The sequence below is a fragment of the Micropterus salmoides genome, unplaced genomic scaffold (assembly GCF_014851395.1).
Source record: "Micropterus salmoides isolate LMB-PRFRI ecotype aquatic unplaced genomic scaffold, ASM1485139v1 Ms_hic_scaffold_19, whole genome shotgun sequence".
NCBI lineage: Eukaryota > Metazoa > Chordata > Actinopteri > Centrarchiformes > Centrarchidae > Micropterus > Micropterus salmoides.
This window is the reverse complement of record NW_024041039.1, coordinates 32,367,943-32,387,433: the sequence shown is the minus strand read 5'-3', so window position 1 is coordinate 32,387,433 and position 19,491 is coordinate 32,367,943. Positions and strand designations below refer to the sequence as shown.

Genomic DNA, 19,491 nt, shown 5'->3' with positions numbered 1-19,491 from the left:
TGTGCCAAAATCCAAATACCAGGGACCTGGTATGGGACCTGACCTCCTGACCTTTGTCAAAAGTCAAATTTTACAAAAGAAATATAAAAATACACAGCTTGCCATGTATGTACTGAGTTGAAGGGCATAATTTCCACTAGGTACAGGGTGACATGTCTCCCTCATTTTTTAAACCCATTATTGTAATTTCTGGTGGCTAAAACTATATTTAAGTCTAAAATTCTGTGAATACTTTATACATTTTTTTGAGTGTTATCACATCTCAGTTCCCAATCAATGAAACAAATGTGATTTTCAGTGGCATTAGTGCAAGAACAGTTTCATTACAATGTGCTATTTACTAGGTTATTATAACGGTTGTCTGGTTGTCACTGTGTCTCTTCAACTTCTGAACCTGAATCTATGGCCCTGATTCACCACATTCATGCTCCTCAGACACTTGGACATTCCATAAGCTAACCTGTAGTACCACCTTTAGGGCAAATTTTACATTTTCGGTCCCTCTCCTGGTAAGGCGTGTGAGTGTGTGTGTGTGTGTGTGTGTGAATGCAAAAATGTGGGGTGTGTTATTTTGAGGACTTCTTTAAAGAAGCTCATGAAGTCGTAACTACTGAGAGCTATGGGAATACTTGGCTCAATAGAGCTGTGACTCTCTGTCAGCCTGGCTACAGTGCTGAAAAGAAACCTGGGGTTGTTCCTATTTTCCTCTATTAATGACGAGTAGTACGCTGCTCTGGCATTACGGATAGTTTTAAGACTATCTTGCCAATTTAATCGAGAATTTTCCAGTTTGGTGGAACACCAATTCCTCTCAAGTTTCCGCGATATTTGCTTTAATTTGCGAGTTTCAGTATTATACCATGGAGCTAACCGTCTTTGTTTTAGTATTTTCTTTTTTAGAGGGGCTACAGAGTCGAGTGTCATTCGCAGCGAGCCAGCAGCACTATCAACAAGATGATCGATTTGGGAGGGACTGAAATTAGCATAGGAGTCCTCCGTTACTTTGTGACTAGATAATGTATTTAGAGCTGATGGAATCGCATCCTTAAATTTAGCTACAGCACTATCAGACAGACATCTTGTATAGAAATTTTTGCCCCATGGCGTGTAGTTCAGCAATACAAACTCAAAAGTTATCAAACAGTGGTCGGACAAAGAGGGATTCTGTGGGAACACTATTAAATGTTCAATTTCAATACCATACACCAAAACAAGGTCGAGGGTGTGGTTAAAACAGTGAGTCGGTTCATGAACACTCTGGGAGAAGCCAATGGAATCTAACAGAGAGATAAACGCAGTACTGAAGCTGTCATTCTCAATGTCCACATGAATATTAAAATCCCCTACAATAATAACTTTGTCCGTTTTAAGGACTAAAGTTGACAAAAACTCTGCAAATTCAGATAAGAATTCAGAATACGGGCCAGGTGCTCGGTACACTATAACGAAGAGAATTGGTTGCAGTGATTTCCAACTTGGGTGTGAAAGACTAAGAACAAGGCTTTCAAATGAGTTATAGTTTAGTTTAGGTTTAGAGCTGATTAGTAGGGTAGAGTCGAAGATAGCTGCAACTCCACCTCCTCGGCCTGTGCCTCGAGGAATGTGAGTATTAATATGACTGGGAGGGGTGGATTCATTTAGTCTAACATATTCTCCATCACCCAGCCAGGTTTCAGTAAGACAAAATAAATCAATATCATAATCTGATATTAGTTCATTTACTAGTACACCTTTAGAAGAGAGAAATCTGATGATCTGAGTCCACATTTGACTCTCCTATTCGTTTGCACTATTGCTCTTTGGTTTTAATTTTTATGAGGTTTTTATGCACAGCTCCTCTTCTGTTTACCTTTAATAATTAATAATAATTTCGATGGTCGGGCGGCAGACACTGTCACTATAGGATTTTCACTAAGTAACTCCTGAAATGGAGGAGCAGAGAAGTGTGTTAAACTGCGACTCTGCCTCCTGGTCTCAACTCTGGGTTGTCATGGATTTGGTCCACTAATAAACTTGGCCAGATTTCTAGAAATGAGAGCTGCTCCTTCCCAAGTGGGATGGATACTTACACACGAGCGTCCCCGAAGTTTTTTTTCTCAGTAATCCTTTTCCAATTTATCCTCCTCCCGACATCATTATGGAACATATGGACAAGGATGTCCCATGTGGCACCTTTTGTGTTGTGGTCCCTGTGGCTTCCAGGGAGGAAATCTGTTCCAGGAACGTCCAACTGGGAGGAGGCCTCGGGGAAGACCCAGGACTAGGTGGAGAGATTATATCTCCACACTGGCCTGGGAACGCTTCGGGATTCCCCAGTCAGAGTTGGTTAATCTGGCTCGGGAAAGAGAAGTTTGGGGTCCCCTGCTGGAGCCGATCCCGGATAAGCGGATGAAAAAGGATGGATGGATGGTTCATCAACGGTGATAACTTATCTGAAAGTCCCGAGAGGTGCGAACAACTCGGCACAACACCGTGAAGCTGGGGCTCGGTCTCTTCAGCAAGCGTTCCTCTTCTGCCACTGCACACATACACGATACATTTACACATGCGCACTGACGACCCAGTGTTAGGGTTACAGTTTTGGATTTATTCACGCACTTCAAAAACATTTATTGAAAGTTTTATTCTTTTTACATATTTAGTTACAACATTAAACGTTGAAATGGCTGTATATTAACTTATTTGGAGTTTGAATCTTCGACTATTTCGGGGTCAGCCCTAAATTTTTCACTATGTCACACTAAAGAATTATGTTCACTCACACATGAGCTCAAAATGCTCATACTGTAGAGCCCTGAGGTTATTTCCTTTCTTCCATCAAAAAGACAAATATGTACATTTATTAAAGTCAATAAATGAGTGGACCATTGTTACTATTTGACAAAATACTAATTTAGTCAGCTAAATCAAGTCTAATACTGTATTACTTACTTTACTCTGGCAGCAGGAAAAGGTGAGAAGCAGACAGTCCCCAAATCAGACTGGCGCCACTTGTGAATGAACTGTACGCTGCAACAAAGCACAGTATAATGCAAACAAGTTAGATGTGAGACTTTTAAAGACTTTTAGTAATGCAACTCGGAATTCAATTTAAGACCAATTTTACAATAACCAAAGTTGAAGAAAAGACAAATACCATATGAGAAAAAAACATGAACTGACATCAGTTAAGTTAGCTACCATTACTTAGGGTTTAGAAAACTTTGCCCAAATGTTTAATATGATTTAATAATCTGAAAGATTGCAGATTGTGTATCTTTCAGTGTGAGTAAACTTCCCGAGGATGACATCTCCGATGTAAATCGCCAATTTACTTCCATAAACCCGCATAATGCATGCTGGTTAAACCAGCAAGACCAGCATGTTGTTTGGATGATTCCCCATCTGGCCTGCATCTCTGTCTCCTCCAAAGTTTTGTGGAACAGCCATTCCTTTAACAGACAAAAAAAGAAATGCACAGATAAACAGTGTTACACCAGAACAAAGAAATATGTAAATCAAATAACCTAGTACTTGGCATCCCACAAAGACCTTGTGACTACTCCTACCTTTAAATGTGTGGAGGTTTTGCAGGGTTAAAGGCTGCCTGGTGGTGGGCCATTCTTTCCCCGTGAGGCTCCTTTCCCCCAGGGTTCTAGTGCCCCACATCTCTACTGCTGTTTTGGATCCTGGATCACGCCTCTTTTTGCACTCTCACTTCTCCTCCCAACTGAATCTGACAAAAATCCAAAACAAAAATAATGAAGATATTAGATTGTACTTATGCATAAAAAAGTCAGAAACACTTGAAGTGTAATTGGGGTTCTTACATTAACCCATGCACACAGATGTTGAGGGCAATGTAAACATATTGCAAACAGGACAAATCCTGTACCTCATCTCCTGTGGGAGAAACAGGTGGTCCCACCTCATCCGCACAGCCAGACTATGCAACTATATGGACCATAATGTAAACATACTCAACATACAAATTCACCCACTTGCAACCCTGTACTTTGGTTAATACGGACCTCGATAGTTTTTATAAATCTGTGAGCAATATCTTTGTTGCACTTACCTTTTAAGGCCTTCTGTGGGCTTGGTGATAAAGGAGAAAAAGAACACATATTTGATGAAAACACGACAAAAAAGATAATACATTGTAAATCCCACAAATATAGCCAATTGCAAATCCAAAGCAGTGTGCTGAAATTTGAATTTGCTTTGTGCGTAGATGCTATTCCTTAAATGTTTATGTTTTTTCTTTATTTCCTGGTTCAAATGGGATACTGAGGCATTCCCAGGCCACATGTGAGTTATAATCCCTCCAACGTGTTCTGGGTCTACCCCGTGGTCTCCCAAACATTGAATGTGCTTGGAAAACCAAACCTGATATCTGCATTCTCAAAATCCTGAAACAGCAGAGTAAAAAGTGTGCCAATCAGCCCCATCTTTACAAAAGTGAACCATAGTCTTACAATAGTATACTATTTTGTATAATATAGTATAATTGTGTAGTGTCCTGTAGTAAGTTTGTAATGTTAAATTGTGTTTTTGAAGGGGCAGTATCATAACTGAAGCAAATATCACCATTGAGCCAAGTGGAGCTGCTGAAACTCTCACATAAAGCAATGGGGCGTTTCAATTCTATTGTGCAAAGTAATGGGAGGGTAACATGCAAATACATTTACAATAGCGTACAGGGACAGGGACAGGAGCTGTATTTGAAGTCATCGTTACATTTATTTTTTGTCTTCCTCTTTCTCGGAGCATGCCGGTGGGGGTGTGGTCTCCTTCAGCCTCACATGGACACGTTTCCCCTTGGACAGCTCTTCTTCTACTTCAACAGCAGTAACAGAACAGGGGGAACAGCACAGTACAGAACAGGGGGAACAGCACAGTACAGAACAGGGGGAACAGCACAGTACAGAACAGGGGGAACAGCACAGTACAGAACTGGGGGAACAGCACAGTACAGAACAGGGGGAACAGCACAGTACAGAACAGGGGGAACAGCACAGTACAGAACTGGGGGAACAGCACAGTACAGAACAGGGGGAACAGCACAGTACAGAACTGGGGGAACAGCACAGTACAGAACAGGGGGAACAGCACAGTACAGAACAGGGGGAACAGCACAGTACAGAACAGGGGAACAGCACAGTACAGAACAGGGGGAACAGCACAGTACAGAACTGGGGGAACAGCACAGTACAGAACAGGGGGAACAGCACAGTACAGAACAGGGGGAACAGCACAGTACAGAACAGGGGGAACAGCACAGTACAGAACAGGGGGAACAGCACAGTACAGAACTGGGGGAACAGCACAGTACAGAACAGGGGGAACAGCACAGTACAGAACTGGGGGAACAGCACAGTACAGAACTGGGGGAACAGCACAGTACAGAACTGGGGGAACATGTGGTTCTACTTCGTATAGCAAACTTTCCAAATGTTGAATAAATGGTTTGTCTTGCACAAAAATTAATGAATAAAAAACAACCCCAAAAAAAAACAGGTGTAGGCCTTACCGGAATTAATATAATAATGGTAAGCTACATACTGTACTATTATATGAAATTATAATGAATATACAGTAGTAACATCATATAAATTATATATGAATCTCAAACTAACAGTTTGAATATTATATTAACAATATAATGTCATGTAAAAATTCAAGACTTGGGCCAGATAAGAAAGCTTGAACCTTTACCAACATTTTTATTATCAACAAAAACAGACACCAATTAGAATACAAAAGTTCCACCGGAGTGTATCAGAGATCGGTGCAAAATAGAGCCCCCTTCTGTTACCAGAACAGAGACCCGAGTTGACATGAAAACCATCTAACGACTGACTTTCACCTCCTCTAGCTCTGTTTCTTGGCTTCACATCATCTCTTGGCTCTCTTTCCTACTGCACCTGGGTCTGGGAAATTCCCTGACTGCCTGCTCCTCCTCTCTGTGTCCTTTGCATGCACTCCGCTTGATCATGCCATTTCATCCACCTGACTTTTGTGGAATAAACTGGTGTTGTTTGTGCTCTGTGCTAGAAACAGGACATTCTTACTGTGATGGACTATATTTTATACTGTGCTCCCTCCCTTTTCTCCCAAAGCACACGAGCTTGCTCACACACACACACGTGCTACTGCTGAGCCTGGGCAGTTAGATACAGAAAGGAGCACACACACTCAGAGCTGTAGAGTTTTCACACTGTGATCCTAACTTTACACTATAAAATAAGACTTTAAATGATAATGAGTAATTAATGATAACAATTTAGGCTATAATGCTCCAAAATAATTCACAACAAATATCATTTTAATATTATGTTATAATATTAGACTAATACACTCATTTATACTAGCTCCTCCAGGTTGTGGAAAGTGCAACTGAAGAGTAAATGCTCTGTATTTGTATAGCGCCTTTTTAGTCTTTTCGACCACTCAAAGTGCTTTTACACTACATCTGCATTCACCATTCACACACATTCATACACTGGCGGAACAGCCACCAGGGGCAAATTCGGGGTTCAGTATCTTGCCCAAGGACACTTCAACATGCAGCCTGGAGGAGCTGGGGATTGAACCGCCAACCTTCCGATAAACGGGTACCCCGCTCTATCTTCTGCGCCACGTGGCTGTGCAGATGTAAATTTAGTCAGTTACTAAATTGTTGTTATTGTTACTCCAGATTCTACGAGTATAGGTGAAGCCATCTAAGGCTATCGCTACTGGGTTTACTCCTACAAAAATCTTGTTTACGCCCACCCGCGTTGTGGGCCTCTCCTACGTCTGCACCTTGTATATATACAACGGTGAGACCTGGCCTTCAGGCTCCCAAAGTGCCTTTTCTTTAGCACTGAGAACCAAGTTCCAGTGAGGCCTTCAACTTGCTGTGCCTATACTCATAGAATCTGGAGTTACAGTATGTAACTACCATTCTATTTCATATAGGGTTCGCCCAAACTCACCTGCCCAGAGCCATAAATGAGCCACCCAGTCACCCGCTGTCCACGGCATTGGTATCGGCGTGCGCACAAGCACCGATGGCGTGACATGGGAGGCCGAGGGCCAACCCATGTGTAACAGTCGGGGAACTGGATGGGGGGCCCAACAGCTGTACAGAAGCAGGCGGGGTCACGACAGCGACCGCATCATATGCGCACAGAGCAGGGCCAGTGCGAGCAGTGGCCGCACACTCACAAGGGAAAATCACTCCAAACACTGAGTACTGAGTGAGTCAGCGAGAAACAGGAGACATTCCACAGGTAGAAACGGATGAAAGAGCACGGGGACGACCAGCGATCCGCCAAGCAGATGTCGTCCACCGTCATCCCACCGTGCAACGCCACAGAGGACGAGACACCTCTCGTGGAGTGCACCCTGATGACATCCGGAGAGGACTCACCGGCTGACATATAGGCCTGTGAAATAGCCTTTCACAGCCAGTGAGACAGGCGCTGCAGCAGCAAGCTCAGCCACAGACCCATAGACAACCATTTGATCCTTTTCAAACAGCAAGGCCCATCTCTGATTTCCTTTATAATCAATAATCAATAATTTTAGTCCTGTATCTGCGCCTTGGACTGCTCCCTGTAGTGCATAAACAGGCGCTGCGAACGGCACCAGGCGGCCGTGCGCGCCAAGTAACAGGACAGCGCACGCACTGGGCAGAGGATGTGGGATGTAGCGTCGTCCTCAGACCCATGGGGGGGGAGGAAAGAAGCCCGAGAGAGTAATCACCCGCAACTGAAGGAGCTAGTGAAGCTCTTAGGCATGAATGCAGTATTGGGGCACAGGACAGCTGAACTGCCGTCATCCTGAATCCTGAGACGGAGCCACAGAGAGGGCAGCCAGATCGCTGACCCTCCTGGCCGATGTTAGAGCCAAAAGTAAGGCGACCTTGGCCGTCTCTAAGGCTCAAAAGGGTCTTGGATTAGCACACATAAGCCAAATCCCACTGTGGAACAACAGGCCATGCCACCAGCCTGAGCCAGGCTGCATGAAGGCCGCACGGCCAGCTGCAGCCAGTCCACGCAGTGTGACGGCAGCCACTGACTTCGTAGAGACAGCATCACTGTCACCTGCCGCGCGTAACATGTTTGGCACACACTTGATGCCATACATCATCACGTACATCACACATGTACAGCGCACAACACAGCCTGTCACACACCTCTGGATGCAGGAGTCAGTGATGCCGGGGGGGGCGGGGTGTAATGTGTGGAGTGGCGATAGGATAACACTACACGCAGGGTTGTGTGTAGTGCTATCATGTCCGCATGAAGCGTAATGACCGTTTCAAGGGCTGATTTGACACAGCCTGGCTTCTGTGAACCAAAGGGGAATCCCTGGACGCACAGAAGGACCGTGCCAGTGATGCTGTGATTATGCACAAGCTCGCAGCCGGGCACTGCCGGGCAGTGTGTGATGCTGTTGACATTATGCATGTTCACCCGTGATTTCTTCGAATTCTTCGTCAGAAAAATGTACTGGTACATGTTCTGTTCACACGAAGCTAATGTCCGCTGTCGTGGGCTCATACAGTTTCTGTGGGGAGGGGTGTGTGAAGGGACCTCTGATCGTGAACAGAGTGTACTGCTTGTTGCTTTGAGCTTCAAGCTGCAGATTAGCCACTTGGCTAACAGCAGCTGGCTCACAGTGTGGGAAATGTGTGCTTGGTGTGACTGGTTCGACTGAGACAGGCACTGATACGATTTGTTCAACAACATCCACAAAGGGAGCAACAAGATTCACACAGCTTCTTTTCGACCCATGGCTTACCAGTGGTCCGCTCTGACTGACGAGATCGGCCAGCAGCAATGAAACCGGTTGCTAGTTGTCACTAGCCGCACCTAATGTGGTGCAGCGTGGACACATGGGGTCTCCCTGGTCAGCTGATCCAGGGACAGACCGCATGTCAGCTACATGTTAGCAACCTGTTACCTCAACGTTAACCTGACGGTAGCATCCTTGTAGCTTAACGATTGCTTGCCTCACCGCGGCAACATAGCAAGCCTACTATCACCTGTGGAATATAAAGGATTAATGGACTTATGTCTCAGCAGGATCTGGAAAAACTTATCCATGCATTTATCTTCCGTCGACTCAACTACTGTAACGGTGTCTTTACAGGGCTCCCTAAAAAAATCCATCAGACAGCTGCAGCTGATACAGAACGCTGCTGCTCGAGTCCTCACTAAGACCAAAAAAGTGGATCACATCACTCCAGTTCTGAGGTCTTTACATTGGCTTCCTGTCTGTCAAAGAATCCTGCTGTTGGTTTATAAAGCACTGAATGGTTTAGGGCCAAAATACATTTCTGATCTTCTGCTTTATTATGAACCATCCAGACGTCTCATTCGTCTGGAGCAGGTCTGCTCTCTGTCCCCAGAGTCAAAACTAAATGAGGAGAAGCAGCGTTCAGTTATTATGCTCCATATATCAGGAACAAACTCCCAGATAACTGTAGGTCTGCTGAAACGGTCAGTTCTTTTAAATCAAGACTTAAGACTTTTCATTTTACAACTGCCTTTAATTAAATCAAATGTAAGGCTATGGATTAATGTCGTGCACTGCACTGACTTTTACTGTCCTGTTTTACCCTGTTTCTATTTCTTATTTAAGTCTTTAAAATGTATTTTATCTTGTTTTATTTTCTATTTCACCCTTTTAAAAATTATATATTATGTTTTGTTTTTTTTATTTCCCTTTATTGCTTTTATGTTTTATGTAAAGTACTTTGAATTGCCTTGTTGTTGAAATGTGCTATACAAATAAACTTGCATGGCCTTACTGATAATTATATTAATGATAATAATGATATGACAAGTAATAAGTGGATGTTGTGCAGGAACATGGGGGCAGCAGGTGACCCGCAACCACAGATCCAGACTCCACAGCAAGACATACCTGCAAGAAAGTGAAAGAAAGCACAAGACTATGGGAAAGGGAAGAAGTCGAGTTAGTAACATGCATTAATGGGATGAGGTTGCATACAGAGGGAGAGAAAGTAGAGGAGAGAGGAGCTCAGTGCATCATAGGAAATCCCCCAGCAGTCTAAGCCTATAGCAGCATAACTAAGGGATGGTTCAGCTTAGAGTGGTTCCTTTAATGTCAATTAAATATTCCAGTCTTTGTAATAGGATCTGATGGTCAATGGTATCGAATGCAGCACTAACATCTAACAAGACCAGTACAGAGACAAGTCTTTTGTCTAATGCTGTTACAAGATCATTTGGGATTTTCACCAGTACTGTCTCTGTGCAATGATGCACTCTAAATCCTCACCTGATATCCATAGATATCAAACACATGGTGCTCCAAATACATTACATATGGTTATAAAGCCCAAATGTATAAAGAGAAAAAACGGACCAAATATAGCTTAGGCCCCAGAAGGTTAAGCAGCCTAGTTGGGATGGGGTCTAAACAGATCATAAAATTTTGTTTGCCTGTCAGCTCCACAAGCTTTCATACAAACAAGCACCAAAAGCTGAACAGCGACCAGCCCAAAACTTGTGATGATGCAGCTAAACTTAAGGGCACACCACTTTGTGTTACTGAGTAAACCGCTAATTCTGTGCATTGTATTTTTGATCAGTGGGATTACAGTTTACCTTGTGTCAAATCTGTATACTCCAGTTCATAGTTTCACCACTATTCACGTCTGTTCCTTCAGACAAAACAGTAAACTTGGAAATGAAGACAACTGACAAAATACTACAAACTCTTTTTACTATGTAAAGCATTCTGCAGTCTGTACATTTAAATCAGAGAAATGTTTCAATGATTCTCAGGCATCAATCAAAAGTATTCATAAAATAAACAGATGAAAACATTTACTGTACTCAGGCAAAGAAATGCATTTAAACAACAATCCATCCCAAAGTGACCCACTGTAACATAGAAATCACCAAACTACCGTGACACTACACAACACGTGGAAGATTTCTTTAACCCAAAGAAGTGCAGTGCAGAAAAATGTCAATATAATTCTGTGAAATATAACTGTGTGAAAAGTAGCTAAAAAAAATTGAAATTAAACAGATTGAAAATTTTCTGCCAGGTTATTTCCATTTCAAACAGCTTTTCCACAAAGCTTTTGTTTTGCTCCTAGCTGAATTACATTGGCAAGTCTTGAATTCACAGTAAAATTGGTTTAAAATAATACTGCCCAAACTGTCAGTGCCATCCTCTTTTCATAAAAACACAATAAAATGAGTGTGATACACTGAATCTATAGTAAAGTAAGAATTTACACATCACACCTGTAGTTACTTTTCAACAATTCAAAAAAGAAAATACACTTAAATAAAATTCACTAGCTAAAAGGCAAGTCATCTTTAAACCTCACAAGGAGATGACTGGTTTTTCTGAACGAAAGTCTATTTCAGTGAGAACCTCTTTGGTCGCACCGTATCAACACCATTGTGAAAGACTGAAATTAACCCCATCATCAAATATACAGAGCCCCAGAGAGGATGTGGTAGCTACTAGTCTTTAGGCTCATTATCTCCCACAGCTGAATTATCTCAGTACCTCAAGATAACGAATGGGGCTCATTTATTTTATGTCAAATATTTGATTTGAAGATATCTGGTCAAAACTGTAATAAATGTATATTTTACTTCGATATGTTCGAATGTTCCAATGCCTTCCACATTGGTGTTTCCCAGGGGAAAAGATTTTTTGGTACAGACTGAAAATGTCTATACTGTAATTAGAGTGGAGTACCTAATCCAGTATTTTTCATCCTGGCTCTTAATCTCATAACTGTGGTCTTTCTGACTGTGGGTCATGCTGACTTTGTATTCGTCATGTTCTGTAAATACAACTCCAGCCAAACAATGCACTTTTTATCAGGGCATGCTGTGCAAGCTAGCGTGGTTAGCTGGATATTTGCCCTGGAAGTAGATCACTGTGCAGTTAGCTACAATAGCTAGTGCAATAGCTGTGCCTTTGAAATGATTTCTGTAAAAAATCTCTACAACAGAGCCAAGTGTAAAGTTCACACACAATCAGAACGGCCACAGTTATGAGAATAAAACCCAGATTGAAAAATACTAGAATGTTCCTTTAACTCCAGCCAGTCATGGGAAGCACCCTCTCAGGGGGTCGTGGCTTTGACGCTTTTCCACAAATATGTCCAAATGTTTTGATAGCTGCCCACTGTGGATATATTTAACACCACAAATGTAACACTTGAATTTCTATTGGAATTTAATGCCTACTAATGATTTCATTCTGCTGTTATCTTGAGACACTGTTTGGTGGTCATTTAAATATCTTGTTTTCTCAGGATAATGGGCTTCCTAACTTTATGGCCAGTTCATGGAGTGACTCCTCTCATCCTTCAGAGAAAGAGAACAGAGTTAAAACCACAAAAGGAGCCTCCTGTCCTAGCTGTGGTGCTGGTTCTGACTCTTGATCAGGCTTAGTTTGCTCTTCAGGCCCTGGCAGTGGGCAGACAGGTTGCTGTTGTCCTCCAGCAGCTTGCTGTGCTCCTGGATGAGTCTGGATGAGGTCTGCTGCTCCCTCTGGTCCTGTTCCAGCTCAGACATCAGCTCCTGTCTAAAGAGAGGGAGCTTGTTGTTACTGTCATGCATCGGCCTGGGCCCCTTTCAGACATGCAGGCACCCCTTCAGGTTCATCTGAAGGCAATTTAATATATCATCACATGTCTGAATAAGCACCATGTTCACTTTTACATAAAAGTTACAACGGCAATCTTAGATCTTAAACACTTTCAACCTGGTTAAAGTCTGACTATGTAAAACCTGCAAAAAACGAGAGAGAGATCAAGTTTACGCCTTGTACCGCCTTCTAATATCATGCATTATCACAAAATCAATTTAATAAATTAGGAGGTTTGTTTATCTGTGTATGATTCATTCTTTGATTATTTCGTATCAAAACCAAATCACAAAAAACAAACAAAAAAAAAGACATTGGTTTTTGTTATTCTGTTTTAAAACATAAATACTGATAAAAATACTGATTTTGATATTTAATGTGTCCGTTTAGCGTGTGTGTTACACTTGATAAATCTGCAGCAGAAACACTTGGGTGATGGCGGTGCCTGATTAAATGTAATTAAGATGAGCTTTTAAAACAGGAGGCTCAACGTTCAGTTTGTAACTCACTAGCAACTTGGACAGGAACAGGAACACCTCAGAAGTTGCCTGAGAATCCTCCCGTTTTTAAGATTTCTTCACAATCAAATTAATTCAGTGATAGTTGTCATCCAATGTACATCCAATTGTATACAGCAGGCTTTTAAACTACAATTTCAAAACCCATTTTCCATTGAGAAAGCACTGACATTCAGTATTCTTCGCTCAATCAGCACAGCTTGAGCTCAATCAGCACACCACTACCCAGGTGGAAACACAAACAGTCATGATTGATAACACACCAATCAGAAGCTTCAATAGATAGATAAAAGGACCAGAGTCAGTTTATTCAGTTTAGGAACAATGGATCCAGAGAAATCTGAAGGAGAGGAGGAAGTAGAGGAGGAGGAAGAGCAGTATAGAGAGGAGTAAGACATGAAGGAAGAGGAACAGTAGGAGTTGGAGGAGGAGATGGGATAGGAGGAAGATGAGGAGGAGTTGGAGAAGGAGAATCTCTGGCGGGTCCCAGACCAAAGACAGGATGCTGGGGCAGAATAATCTGTTGTTTGGCGTGTTGTACTGTACAGCACACTAAGGAATAAAACGTGTGCAAATGTGCATTTGTTATTTCTTTTGTTGTGTTCATCATGTGAAAAGGTTTTTGAGGGGGAGAACCACACGCAACATTATTAATGACCAGTTTTCGTAGTATTGTCTTGAATTGATCTCACCAGTGTGTCAGACTGTTGTAGTGTGTGTGTTTTAGGGCTTGTGTGTTATGTCTGAGGGCAAAGTTTGGTTTTTCAGCAAGATTGAATGGTTTTGAGTGGAGAGCTTCATTTTGACCTGAAAATAGGATGTTTTGGGAATTGGGTGAGAAGTTGTTTTAGAGTTTCGAGAAAAAGAGGCATAATTTCAAGAAATGTGTTTAAGCGATCGAGAAATTCGGCGAGCTGTGTATTAACGAATCATAGATGGATTAAAATGTTGTAATTTTTGTTTATTATTTATATACTATAGATACTATAGCCGACAATATACACAAAATTTCAGGTATTGTTTATTCCTATTATTATTATTAATTATAATATGTAGCCATTTTGCTCCAATTAGTGTAAAAAAGACAACAGCTGCTGCAGCCTCTCCACACTGTTTTGACATGACCTATATTTTCTTCGTAAGATGGAAGAATTTAGAAAGTTGTGCAGTGCTATGGAAAGCCTTCAGTTGCAGTAGCACATGGATCATGCGTAAAATCAGGAGCGTCTGACTTTATTCAGCCGGAGGGAACGATCGCAGACTGTCCGCAGTGCGCAGGTTCCACTGGCACCACAACCCATAGTCTACCAGAGAGGGAACGGGGAGCTGGAGCGTACAGGGCGAGGAAGAGTAGGTTGCGGGACGGCCGGTGATCATTCCCTTTGGCTTGATGAAGCCCGACACTCCTAATTTGACCTATGATGATATAGAAAGATAGAAATGAATGGCGAAATAGCATATTGTCAATATTTTAGAGACCTCCCAAAATATCCCAAATCATGTTTTCAGGGGAGCTTATGTCTCCCCTGTAGTTTGGACAAGCCATAGCCTCGAGAAAAAACCCTTGATAAACATATTCGGGTATTTTCTTAGATTGCTCAGGTAACCAGCTGCTTCAGATCAGCCCAAAACAAAATGCTACTTGGATTCTGACGTACTTAATCAATAGTTGACTGGAAATTGGGGAATCCTGAGTGTTTGAGTGGCTCGCAGGTAAAGCCATGTGCCACAATAAGGAATTGTTTTTGCTCTAGCGAGTTCGAACCCAGCTTGATGCAATCTTGCAAAAAAGTAACCTACATTTTCTTTCATTTCTTTTTTCATATGTGGCTATAATATAGTGCTCACTTCATGTGGTACTTTCATTGTAGTTTCTGGTGCTGTACAACCTCTCTTGCGCTCTCTCTCTCTGTCTCTCTCCACTATGTCAGCACGGACACAAGTAGCATGCACGTAACTCAGAAGAGAGCTTGCGGTCCAGTGGATTTCAGGTATAAGAAAATGAATTTGAGTTTAAAGGCTGATTTTTGCTCCTGAATGAAAGTTGAAGAAACCTGATGGTTAATTGTGTTTAAACTTTTCTTTATGGTCAATTTGATGACAGACAGTGGATCTCTTCACAATTCTGAGGCAGAACATTCAAAACATTTATGATAAAATCTTTGGAAACAAATATGCATGAGTAAAATTAACTAAAAGATTTCATCAGTCCTTCTTCCTCACCAAAATAAACATCTTAATAAAAAAAATTAATGGTTAAAATCAAACATTTATTTAATATTTAACAATTTTTATATTGTTATTGAAAAAAATTGTATTGCAATAATTATTGTTATTGTTTTATTGTCCAGCCCTAGTTGTACAGCGGCAGAAACAGTAATGAATGTCATGGAAAGGACAGAAAGTGAACGTCATAATTTGGGAGAGATGTGACCCCGGGAGTAAACCGAGAGAGGGCAATGAAATACGTGAAAATCGGGAGGGTTAGCAAGTAGGAGCTAAGCGGGGCTAACCGTTGTTAGTCTCTGTGGCACCTTGTTTACTTTTGTACGACAGTGTGCTGCGTGTGACATCGTTTGATTCTTCTGCGCATGCGGGTCACTTTCAGGCCGCAGATAATTCACACCGGAGTCTGATATGGGCCACATTTAAACAATAATGATTGAATTGAATCTGGGGGAAAAAAAATCGGAATTGAGCATTAAGGCCTGTAGCCTTAGTAAGATATTAAAACCTTAAATAACAAAGTATAATGTTCATTTAATTGTATACTGTTGTTATCATATGAAAATATTAAATTTAAGATGTTACTATATTTTCTGTAATTTCAGTTAATCGTACACAGTTAGTTTACTAATGTTACTAGTATAATATTAATTCCAGTTCCAGCAGTTTCATGTTGTGCGTTGTTTTCTTTCCTTACAGGAAAATGCTCCAGATGGTGGTTTGTCTCTGATGTGTTAATGCTAAGTGCTAACTCGTCAACAATCAGACACATTCATGCAGAATGAGTTCAACATTTCCAAAGTTTGCTGCAGCATGTCAAACTGTTTTTAATGTCCCGCCCCCTCCAGGCTGTGATTGGTCGGTTTACAAAAAGTGACACTGATGAGCCCATGGGCTTTATGAAAATTTGAACATGTTACCAGAAACGGTACCTGATATAGCTCAATATCCATCTAGCCAAACCCAGACCTTGCTTATCTTCTGTGTTCTGTCTCACCGCTTCAGCTGCAGACGACGCATCTCTCTCGCTGTTTTTTGTATGTCGAGCTGGGATTTCTCCTGGGATGTTGTAGTTATTACTCACACACAGTGCTCGTAAATCATCTGGTTTGTGGTTGGCACGTAGGCCTATGAATTATTTGGGGCATATGCGAGTGAAATGGTCACAATTTAGAACCCTGAATAGTAGGGATGCACCATATCGGGTAGGACAGTGTCATCTTTCCTGCCCCTTTAAGGACGGTGGCTCTGTGAGAAACAGGAAGAATACAAGTGTGTATTGAACTGATATACTAACGCAGCTAGGGGGAGAAGTAGCTGTTCAACAAGTGAGTGAAACTGTCTGAATAAGCTCAGTGAAGTGTGAGCTGCGTAATGTGTGAATTACTGCTGCAGAGAAGAAATAAAGTACCAGCTGACGAACGCCACAACAACGTCTTATTCATCTATTTTGACTGGCAGAGTGGGCTGGGACTGCGAAGGCTAGTTACCAGCTACGAGCCAGGCTAAGTTAGTCATTGAACACCAGTCTGCTCTCAACTACGGTTCGGGGCAGAAAGCTATGGAGGTAACAACAGGCTGTGGACTGGAATAGGCTGGTGTTCTGTCAATATATGCTGCCTATCGAGATGTGCTACTTATCGATACTGCGCATGCGCATGACCCACAAGCGTGGTGTTTCCGTGCCCATAAAACTTGCTGTTGGTCATGTCGTCAAGAGCAGTATCTAAAAAAAAAAAATAAAATAATTATTACTCTATCAGAATATGCTACCCCTGAAATCTTAAATACAGACGTTATAATACAGTATTTCAACATGCTCCCTATCTCCTTACAACACACATGGAGTGGGTAGTGGTACGCTGCCCCTGAAATCTTAAATTATGATGTTATAATAGAGAAGACTGTGAGAGTTATACCTTTATGGGATTGGAAATGGGAACACATAAGGTAGTATTTTTCAATACGGCAGAGCGAATCAATAGACTATCAATTTGCGCTACAGCAGAATTTCTCAACAAGGCAGTATATATCATCAGAACATCAGTTTTCAACTTAATCGGCCATGACTGGTGACTGCCGCCGAGCAGTCTCAAATGTCTTGCCGGTCACACAGAAATGTTACACACATGCGCTTAAACTTGTAGTTGGGGTGGAACTTCCTCACCGTGAGTGAAGAAGACACACTGCTCGCAATTTACACCAGCAGAGACGCTACCTTTCATTACCAGTGTTGGGCAATATTACAGAAACACGTTACGGTAATCTCATTACTTTTCCCATAAACTAGTAATGTAAGAGATTACTTTTTCCAAAACAGTAATAATATTAGTTACCAGAGGGGTAAAGTAGCCAAAAATTGTACTCAAGTAAATGTACTGTTACTTCGCAAAAACAAGTACTCAAGTAGAAGTAAAAGTGGTCATCAAAATAACTACTTGAGTAAGAGTGCAAAAGTATTTACTAAAAATTTTACTTGAGTAGTGAGTAGCTTAAGAAATAAAATAAAAAACAATGGGTCATTTTCCCCATGTCTTATATTTGATGTGGACTAGAATTATTTCAAATGGTCTTTCTCAGGTAAAAGTAAAGAAGTGAACATACACTTGTATTTATTTGTGATGGAATTACATATTTACACCAGAATAATCGATCAAATGTGATTAATGTCATTAATATTATAGTCTGTTAATACTAAAGGTTGTTTAAAAATATAAAATATTTTCTTGTTGTCTCTGATATTAAATTATGATTTGGCAAACAAATCAAATTAGGAGATAAAGCTGTGATGTTTCATTATTTAAATACAGGTGTGTTCACTTCTTCACTTTTACCACATGAAATAAGAGTTGTTTTTTTGTGTGTGCATAATTGATCTGTCTTCATCAGGCTACAACAGTGAGCATGACTAGTTAACTACAGACTGCTGTTACACTGTTAGTTTGAATATTTCCATTAAGGCAGAAAGCAGGGGGGGTTTTAAGCATGATATACTGTGTGTAGCTATTTATTATTAAACATATTAGCATTACCGCAACAAACACTGCTCTCTGTCAGCTCAGTTTCAGCACGGCGTAGCCTACTGACTTCACAACAGAAACCCACTGCACCAACACGGCCTCATTCCAGAGCGTCAGACACCGACGTTTTGAGAAAGCATAACAAAGCGTCGGACGCCAGGCTGACTGCACGGTGCGCTAAATTTGAATCTGTAGCCTGAATATTAGCTGCTAGCGCGATTTAAAAACTCATACTACCCTTGTAGGTTCAGCCATTATTCTGCTTTAACAGAGTCATGTGGATGCATGACTGTGGTAAATTAATAAATAAATAAGTAGCAAATGCATCTAAATATAGAGTAGGAGTAAGAGTGATATTTTTCTTAAAAACTACCCAAATATGTAGTAAAAGTATGATGCATTAAAACAACTCTGACAAGTACAATTAACTCAAAAAAAGTTACTTGAGTACATATAACAGAGTAAACGTAACTCGTTACTACAGTTAGTAATCCAAATAATGCTGTGTTACTAGAAGGCATGATGCACGACTGCGGTCAGTTGTAAACTTTGTGCGACCAGCAAAAAGCTTTCAACTGCAAACAATTTAGCAGCACAGCCACGTGAAGCTTATAGCAAGAAACTGACCACTACTGCCAGTGATGCATCATCGGGAGAGAGGCGCGTGTTTTATGTTTTGTATAAACACTGAATACTGCTCTTAAGCTGATGATACACAGGGCAACTTTTTGAGCAATGTTGCTGGGCAATGTTGCTGGAGGCAAGTTGCTCCGTGTATCATCAGCTTTAATGAGAGTGTCCTCCAGCCAATCTGCTGGTTCCCTAGTAAATCACATTAAGCCTGTGGCAATGAACCTTGGTGTTTGGTTTGATAGTAATTTAAATTTCGAGCAGCACACCACAAAGCTTGTTCAATCATGTTTTTATCAACTTAGAAATATAGCAAAAATTCAATCTATGTTAACTTTTAAGGACACCGAGACCATTTTACACGCCTTCATCTCATCACGCCTGAATTATTGCAACAGCCTTTTCACTTGTTTAACCCAAAAATCTATTGATCGACTCCAGACTGTCCAGAACTCAGCTGCCAGGCTTTTAAC

General features: G+C 41.4%; 1 protein-coding gene across 1 annotated transcript in view; it reads right to left on the bottom strand.

The window, feature by feature from the left end:
- Window positions 1-10,708: 10,708 nt before the first annotated feature.
- Window positions 10,709-19,491, bottom strand: part of LOC119911008 (mitogen-activated protein kinase kinase kinase 7-like) — a 46,898-nt gene continuing 38,115 nt past the window's right edge. The window contains exon 14 of the mRNA XM_038729901.1: window positions 10,709-12,561. Within this exon, the coding sequence (XP_038585829.1) occupies window positions 12,390-12,561 (172 nt within the window). The 3' untranslated portion in view covers window positions 10,709-12,389. The remainder of the gene's footprint in view (window positions 12,562-19,491) is intronic.